Here is an 8,835-nt window from a genome sequence, read left to right on the forward strand (position 1 = left end):
TGTCGTTTAGCTTCTTGCACTCTATTGCTCTATGTGGTGACTGCTACTTATTTATACGTTGAACTAATTCAAACGTCAAGAACAAGTACATTGATGAACACTCCCTCAAAACATTCGTTATGTATTGGATTTGATGGTGTTCTATGTAAAACTGCAGTACCATGCAGGCATTTGTTTCAACCCTGAATAACTTTTTACCTCAACCAAGCTTGCCATTGCTGATGGCTTGCGTACAAACACTTCCTAGCTCTGTGGTAGCAATCCTGAAAACATCTGCGTAGTTCATGAAGAACAACCCTAAATAAATGCTTAGAATATTCCAACACAACAAAGACAGTAAACGCGACGATCACCAAAATAATAAAATAGTATTTAAAAATTACTAAACAAGTCTAAAACACTCGGCATAGGGCTACTATCAACACTACATAGCATGGACATGATGGGCCACCCAAACGAAGTTCAGCAAATATACAACTTGATGCCCCACTGTGTTTGACAAGCCATGTACGGTCGGCTGCGTTTTTCACATTCGTCTGTGTTTCTGCTCAGTGGGCTGATAATAACCAAGTCCAATTGCCTTTTTCTTGCAGTCCTGTAAACTGAAACACCGGGTCTACGATCGTAGAATCACCTTGTCGTTAATTAATCAATGGATGAACTTGTTGGTATTCGGAGAAACTAACAAAAGGTTATAACAATCTCAAAGAGAAAAGCAAAAGTAAAAATTTGCCGAACAGTGTGGTATTGCAGAAGCTTATGTATATCTTTGCAATTTAGAAATTTTCTGGTTCTTTGCTCCAACTATCAACATATGACGTTATTAGTTTAATAAGGAACTTGCGATGCCCACAGGGCGAAATATATCCTATACGTAAATTAACATTAAAAAATTATGTGGGGTTATGTGATGATCAAAAAGGTTTACACTTGGTATGCTTTAAGCTACACCCCTACTATTTTTGGTTTCTAAACTGACATCGATTCGTTTTAATTTCTAAAGTCGCCTGCTGTTTCCAATTTAGAATGACAACTAGCCGAATCAACAGAAAAATCTAGCCCTAATTTTTTTTCAAACCCTAACGAATAAACGAAATATTAGCCAACAACCAAATAAGGCTGTCATCGAAATATATTAATGCAACTTAATATATCATGGTACTTTCCCGTGAAGGGGATTTTTTTACAAAGTTCTGAGGATTTTTATTATTTGACCATTGTCATTTTAAAAGGATCGAAAAAATGCAAAAACCGTTATTGAAAGTTCTGAATTTAAGCCTAATGTGAATTATTATTTTATGTAAAAATGCAACAATTTAATTTATTCACAAAAGGTATTGTGGTACAAATATTTTTCTTTAACCTTTTTGACTTTTTGAGCTGAATAGGTAGACGTAAGTGGTAAAAAGAAAAAGAAGTGTTTCAGCTGTTTGTGAACAAGAATCTTGGATAATGGATAACCCCAGGTTCAAAATTTTGGACGTTTTACCAATCAAACTGGATTAAAGGCTCCTATCTTTTGAATTTTTTTGTTAATGAGCATGTTTGAAATTGTTTACAGAGAAGAAGACAGAAAGAGAAAAATTTTCTATGAAATAATTGATGCAGTGAACAGCAAGCAATGGTTTGAATTTGTACGAAAGATTGGTGTCCCAGAAGCAACTTTGCAGAATGTTTGGGAGGGCCCTGAGCAAGTTTTAGAAAAGAAGTTTAAGTTGCTGAACGTTTGGAGCATGGAAACTAGTAAGTTGTGTTGGAAGCTTGAAGATTTCATGCTAGTGAGTGTCGGGTTTTTATTGCAAAAGCTCACCAAATACAAATTAAGTATGTGATTAACTAGCATTGTAATTGTTTGATCTTGGCCCTAAGATCCATTTGAGTGTAAATTAAGCGACAATAGGTTTGGGAAATATTCCCAGGGTTAAATTTAAATTATATTTTAGGTTCTTCCACTGAAAATCAAAAACAAATGTTGGAAGGGGTAAAAAAAGAAATTTATGGTGACAGAAGCAGGGCATTGGACCACTTGTTTCATGTGAAACTCATGGAAAGTAAGTGCACTTGTAAAGTATTTGATTCACATAAACCTTTATAATAACCCACATATTTGCCGGGAGTAAATAAAGTTTGTAGCAAAATGGCCTAAGTGAAAAAAATTCATCACCAAATTGAAATATTTCATTATAGGAACAGCATGACGACCCACTTGTATTAAATATATAATATTATTACTAGGTTTAAATTGCTGCACCTGAAGAAGCGAGATCAATCTCGCGAAAGCTCGTGCTAATAAAGTGGTTTCATAGTCAGTCCCTTATAAAAGCAGTGCACAAGCAAGCAATATATTCATAGGTTTATATCAAAAGTTTGAATCATGATGCTTTTGAGTCTTTTAAGAAATAAAATACATGTTATAAGCAGGTAAATAAACTGAAAGCTTTCATTACTGTACCTAATATTTACCTGTGATTTTTACAAGTTTTAGAGATAAATGGCAGTAGTATGTTCATTGTTTGTTTTGCCTATTTTGACAGATCGTGAAAAGGCATGGCTTATGTATGAATTCATTTCATTTTATTCTGAAGAAGCTTACTGGCTTTCCAACATTGCCCGCCAGAAACTAAATATTCCAGAAAACAAGATCCAGCATATCAGCAGAAACTTTAGTGGCAATTCTGCTGAAAGGAAATACCAGTGTTTGTTGTTCTGGTGTGGGCGGGATGGCCTCGGTTTGTCTAAGTTAATGTTTCTCAAACGTAACAAGCTGTTTACAAGCATTGAGCCAATAATGCATGTTATGTTATTGTATTTATGGCCCATTAGATTTACAATGAACTAAACCAGTATAAAAGTAGTATTTTAAATACTACTTACTGTATTTAAATACTGTATTTAAATACATAAAAACAATTAAAAAATACATTGCATATGATTTATAGTTGCACCAAGTTCACAAAAATATGTTTCCATTTATCAACAGACACATGGCAAACAATTGTTGAAGGATTTACATCCTTGGAGTTGCATGTTCCAAGAGATTTTAATTTTGGTGCCAGAAGACAGCAAGTTGAAATGCCAACACAACACCAAGGTTCATTTGTATGATGCTAAATTCATTTTTTAAACTATTTCGTTCAGATCAGGTTGATGGGGGCACAGTGGTTGAAAGTCCGACAGCTGTTGTCGAAACTGCCGGAGGAGGTTAGAAATTGTGTTATTTCTGTAGGCTATACTTTGATGCATAACATGTAACGTATGGAACTATATGAAACTTTTGTGTCTCCTACAAACAGAATAAGAAATGATGATGTTGTTTTTAGCGAAACATGTATCATAAAATACACTGTGTTGAAGAAAACCTTAATTATTGTTCTATGTCATTATGTTTATGTGAAAATCTAGTTTCTTAACATGGTATAATAAAAGTGATTTTTTTCAGGAGACAATATGGAAAATCCCAATCAGGTTAAAGTCTACATGCTTGATTAAAATGTACACATCTTTTAAGACCGATTTGTCTTTACAGGTGACTTCTCAAAAACTGTGTATAATGTTCAGCTACTGCCATCAGCACCCAGAAATTCCTCGTGATGTGAGTGAACCAAACATGTTTATTGTAATTTTCCATTTAAATGTTTTTGGCCTTAAAAAAAATTCCTGTCGAAAATACTTTTAAACAAATTACTTGGTATGACCATGAATGTAACTATTTAAGTCAGTGGTTCTCAATCATTTTGCACTTGCAGTTTTGTAAAATTTCAAACAACTGAAATGTAATAAACCTAACAGATTATAAAAAAAAATATGACTGTCGGAAAAAATTAACCAGGACAGGCACTAGTCCGTCGACTAACAGTTAAGAAACACTAATTCCAGTTTTGATGAATTTTAATAAACTTATCACTAGCTTGCCACCATATCCACAAATAAATGTAGTTTAAAAGGTTAGTTATGGCAGTTATTACAGCAAGCCAATTCTACCAAACTGATAATATAAATTCTCATGTTTTTTATTCAGATGGCAAAACATGTTCTCGCAAACCACAGGGATAAATACTGTGTTTGGATTGATGAAAAAGATATCAGCGGAAAGCTGTTTAACTCAATGGCTGACGGCGTTGAAAGATGTGACATTTTTCTGATGTTTGTTTCTCAAGCATATCAGGATAGTGAAAACTGTCGCATGGAAGCAATAGCTGCCCAGAAGTCAAGGAAATTGATTATTCCAATAAAAGTGGAGAAAGGATTTAGACCAAGTAGCTGGTTAGGTAAATCTAGTACAATGTCCACTTCCTTTTTGTTAATGCAGATTTGTTTTTTGAAATTTCTGTTTACACAAATAGTATTATTTTGTCCAGTCAAGAAACTTCACCTTTGAAGTTGCAATAAGGCTTGTATTTAAAAGTGATTACTACTATTTGCTCATAGCCTGTATTACTGATCATGGTTGCATACAAATAATGAAATAAATGCCTGCAGTAAAGCAAACAAAATGTTCATTGTTACAGGTTTGTTAATGCAAGACTACAAGTATTTTGACATGACAAAAATTCCATTTGAGGAAGGCATAAGTGATGTCCTCAGGGAGATTGACCTTAGGATTAATGATGAGCACTGATATTACAGCTAAAAGAATATGCAGAGTATGTATGGTGGGTAGGCCTAAGTTCTTCAATAATACTGTCCAAAGATATACAAATTTCTCTACAACAATGAGCATATAATCACTAGTCACCACAAAGTGGAAGTCTTTGCTTGGCCGTTTGGTCAGCAAAGTCGTCTTATTGTCACACCAGCTGCACTGATGAGACCTTTTAGGTCGAAACAGTGGCCATCTGTCTGCAGCTTATACACAATTTATAATCACTTTGTTTGGGAAACGAACTTTGAAATTTATCAACTTTAATACGTTCTGTATAAATTTTTTCAATTTCTGTGCTTGACTTTTTAGCTTACTTTTTATTTTTAGGTCTTCCTGAAAAATCATGAGACAGAAGTACTCCTGTTGAATATTGTGTTTGGTGATCAGGACTGAACAATCCTATTGTTTGCATGTTCCATTTAATGGTGTGCCCTTTCCTTCAAAAACGCATGTCCTGTTATTTTATGCCGATAATGCCCTATATTTTATCCAGCGATGAAAAACTTTTTGCGTTGGAATTGTTGTCTTTCCTGGGCTTTTATGGATGTTCTATTTCCTACATTGTTTTTGTACGTTTTTTATGATTCTGTAATACAAATGCAATGACACATTTATTACGACCTTATTATAACAAAATAACTAACAAATATTTTTCTCAGTTGTGGTTCGCATTGATATGGTGGTTCGCATTGATGTGGTGGTTCGCATTAGGTGTATATGGTTCGCATTAATGGGCGGATACACACAGTAAAACTTTAAATCGTTGCGCATTGATAGCGTTTAGGTGCTAAACAGCTAATGTCTTAGACCAAAACACACGAGTGCGACGAACCAAAATAAATTTAAGAAAAACCCTTTTGGATCAGCATGTGTTTCGCAACAAGTTAAATAATTTTCCCCGGCCATCTACAAGCAACCAACACAACAATATACGCCCAATTTCGCCAGTATATTTGTGTAAAAATTTGTGGAAGCTCCTGTTACTCAAGTGTAATTACAAAAATGAAGTCAGAATCCAGTATTGGATATGGTTTTGTTTAAATTTTTTTTTTGCCCACGTGAGCGTCAAAATATCTCAATACGCCATGTAACAAAAAATCATTCACTGAAAATGTCCTGAAAGAGTACGCAATTCGAAAGTAAGGGTTTTCAGGAATTAAAACATTTCCAAGCACAAATCTAAAAAATGAGCACGATATAGCAATTAGCCACACCGGTTTTAGCACTGAAAAATCTGGTTGAATATCTTGTGACGTCATATCGTGTAAAAGCGGAACAAACAGCACAGCACCAAAAAGCGGAACCAATGAAAATACTTCACCGGGACATTTGGGTCCAATTCCAACCATTTTGAAGATAAAACGGTAACTTGACGGGTATACGTCTCTGCTGGCAAGGTAGCTTTGGTGTAGTACAATGTTTAAAAAACATAGAAACAGATTATTTGAGTCTGTATTACAGACTACAGACTCTGTAAGCAACATTTGTCACTGATAGAACTTGCTTGTTTTGCGTCTGTTTCAAACTGGAAAAGGCAACGTCCAACACAGATATAGTTCAGTGACAGGAGAAAGTGTCATGGAGATAAAGAACACGATTTTGGAACCTATTTTCATGCCTTTAATAAAACTTTTGTTTTTTAGGTTCACAAATTGTTTTGATAGATATTCTGTTTTGGGCGTGCTTACTTTATTATATATACAATCAAAGGATGGAGTAAGTGTATTTAATTGTATATATGTTGGGTATCACTAACCTATATTGGTGCAGCATAATGTTTTGTTTTATTTTTTTTGTAATATGTTCATTAGTAAACATGTATAATATCAGCCCTCCTACCAAACGTTTCTGTAGTCATGTTAATGGTAAATTTAAAACCTTAACCAGATTTCAATTCCTGATGTTTCAAACAAAAAAGTGCAATAGTTACAATTAAATGTTGTTCCAGGTTAACCAACCAGGAAAAACAGGCCAAGTTTACAGAAATTAAGTCTTCTGTAAGCAAGAAAATGTGGCCGGAATTTGGCAGAAAACTTGGTCTATCAGATTCCATAATTGAAAGCTATGAGGAAAGCACTGATAGTAAACATGAAATGCTTACCCGTTGGACAATGCATTGTGGTATGAAAATTTGCATAAGATACAAACCTTATTTTGCATAAAGTAAGCCTTGAATCCCTTATAAAAAACATAGTAAATAGGTAATACAAGTAAATGGTCAATGCAAAAAAAAGAAAAGCAATGCAATGTACACATTGTATTTAAATCAACAGCTTGTATTTTACATTTAAGGTTTGTTTACTGAACAAAAGGCAAGGTTGTTGGATTTGGTACGGAAAGAAGTTTTTGACAGTGAACGGCATAGGGAAGTGGATGCTGGGCTGCCAACAGATCTTGCATTAGGTAAGGCAACCAAACTATTTACCTTTTCAAAAGGTCTTTAAGAAGCCAATGGTCTGAAATCACCACCTTACGACTCATGGTTCAACTTACTTGGCATGATGTCAAGTGACTGTCAATCACAAAGCAAGTGTATAGCAGATAGTAATATAAATTTTGGTAATTTAATGCTTGCCTTTTGTCCATTTAAAACATAAATTTTATTTTGCGTCAAAGTGTTGTAACAATTAAAATGTTTTTATGGTTAAGCTTGAAAAAGCAATTGTTTTTTTCTGACAGTTCGCGACAGAGCTTTCGTGATGTATGATATTGTTCAACACTATCATAGCAATGATATGTGGGAAGATATTGCACGCAAGAAGCTGAATGTTCCCGAACGGGTTATATCTGACATAGGATCTGACAACAATAGGAGCAATGCAGAAAAAAAATATCAGATGTTGCGGCATTGGGTTTCAAGGCATAATTATAGTAAGAACCTATACCTATAAATACTGCAAAAATACATAATTTTGCATGGCAACAGCAATAGAAAGATTTCTGTATAATTTGAGTAGGATGCAATTAATTTTTTTCATGACCTATGGAGTCCCCTTAAATATTTCATAAACCTTGGTGCAACCCAGATCTGCACAGAAAAAAAAACTTATATAAAATAATTTAAAGAACTGTTCTTCTGGCATAAGGTTACAAGATTTTTTTGCAACGTCAGCCTCTTGTGAGACTTCTTCCAGGTTACGTGGCAACAATTCACCATGTGCATAAACACCAGAAATGTGAGAATAAAGGAAACGGAGGAAAACAAGAAAAATGTCGGTTGTAATAAAAAATCTTGTGACTTTATGCCAGATAAACAGTTCTTCAAAATTTACAATGCTTTGCAACAAGAATAGCACTAGAATTCAATATATGTATACAAAAATTGACTAGTTTGTACAATGGCCGAAAAAATTCTCATCTGTAATTTGGAAACTGGGGTGTACGTTACATGTAATTATCTCATCTTAACTTTTATTAACCACAAGATGGCTGACCACTTTTTACGAATTACAGTAAAATTGTTACTTGTTTTAAGAAACAACAATAGAAATAGCCCAGGCCCTGAGAAGGTTGGAACTGGAGGTACCTGAGGAGTATTTGGAGGCAGATGGGCCAACTGTAGATTTAACTTGAAGATATATTTATTTAATATTAAAATATTTGGGATTGAATGGATTGACAAGGGGTAGACAAATCAATTCAAATCATTTATAAAAGAACCAGAAGCAACAACGACATTAAAAAAGGCTGTATTCAATCCACATGTTCCATGCAAGTTCAAGGTTGTTTTTATCAACAGATATCTTATGCTATTTGACTTTCATGTTGTTTTACGTTAGTAGCGTTCAAAAGTGTACTTATTTTTAATAATATTTGTTTTATGCACTACTCTGTCAGCAATTTTTGATCATGCTCATTTCTTAATTTCCATAGTATTTTCATTTTTTCTTTTTAAAATTTGGTGCAGGCAGATGAATTTAATCTGTGTAGTGAATCTTCAGTCATTACTGTGGTCGCCTATTCACTTCTTTTAAGTCTTACATACAATGTTTCGCATTCTACTGTCAATGACATGAAACAAAATATACAACTCTGTGCATGCACGTCTATTTTTGTTTTACCGTAAGGCGTCTTTAGAGAATAAACACCAGTCTCATGGCAAATCTTGCACAAAATCGAGAAAAAACAGCGATGCCTTCATAGATCCCTAGATAATTTTTGGATTAAAGTAAGACATTTTTGATCACAAAACA

At 34.1% G+C, this 8,835-nt stretch overlaps 2 protein-coding genes across 3 annotated transcripts; both read left to right on the plus strand.

Annotated features, from left to right (window-relative positions):
* Positions 1-1,331: 1,331 nt before the first annotated feature.
* On the plus strand, positions 1,332-5,335 carry LOC145902724 (uncharacterized). Of its 2 annotated transcripts, none has more exons than XM_082990818.1 (11): positions 1,332-1,466; positions 1,562-1,743; positions 1,944-2,051; positions 2,535-2,729; positions 2,981-3,091; positions 3,139-3,201; positions 3,440-3,465; positions 3,527-3,592; positions 4,019-4,268; positions 4,509-4,652; positions 4,970-5,335. In XM_082990818.1, exons 1-10 carry the CDS (start codon positions 1,453-1,455, stop codon positions 4,616-4,618), a joined length of 1,125 nt encoding a protein of 374 aa, XP_082846944.1. In that variant the 5' UTR covers positions 1,332-1,452; the 3' UTR covers positions 4,619-4,652; positions 4,970-5,335. The 2 variants fall into 2 exon arrangements, with proteins under 2 accessions (XP_082846944.1, XP_082846945.1); XM_082990819.1 differs by having other exon boundaries at positions 4,509-4,643.
* Positions 5,336-6,181: 846 nt separating this feature from the next.
* LOC145903365 (uncharacterized) lies at positions 6,182-8,724 on the plus strand. The gene is made up of 5 exons (XM_082991442.1): positions 6,182-6,358; positions 6,591-6,763; positions 6,935-7,045; positions 7,322-7,513; positions 8,118-8,724. Exons 1-5 carry the CDS (start codon positions 6,354-6,356, stop codon positions 8,213-8,215), a joined length of 579 nt encoding a protein of 192 aa, XP_082847568.1. The 5' UTR covers positions 6,182-6,353; the 3' UTR covers positions 8,216-8,724.
* Positions 8,725-8,835: the final 111 nt, after the last annotated feature.

The sequence above is a fragment of the Ascidia mentula genome, chromosome 5, assembly GCF_947561715.1.
Source record: "Ascidia mentula chromosome 5, kaAscMent1.1, whole genome shotgun sequence".
NCBI classification, from domain to species: domain Eukaryota; kingdom Metazoa; phylum Chordata; class Ascidiacea; order Phlebobranchia; family Ascidiidae; genus Ascidia; species Ascidia mentula.

Coding starts and splice junctions, on each gene's coding strand:
- LOC145902724 (XM_082990818.1), top strand. Junction 3,593..4,018: donor ACCCAGAAATTCCTCGTGAT/GTGAGTGAACCA, acceptor TTTTTTATTCAG/ATGGCAAAACATGTTCTCGC. Junction 4,269..4,508: donor TAGACCAAGTAGCTGGTTAG/GTAAATCTAGTA, acceptor TCATTGTTACAG/GTTTGTTAATGCAAGACTAC.
- LOC145903365 (XM_082991442.1), top strand. Junction 6,764..6,934: donor CCGTTGGACAATGCATTGTG/GTATGAAAATTT, acceptor TTTACATTTAAG/GTTTGTTTACTGAACAAAAG. Junction 7,046..7,321: donor GCCAACAGATCTTGCATTAG/GTAAGGCAACCA, acceptor TTTTTCTGACAG/TTCGCGACAGAGCTTTCGTG.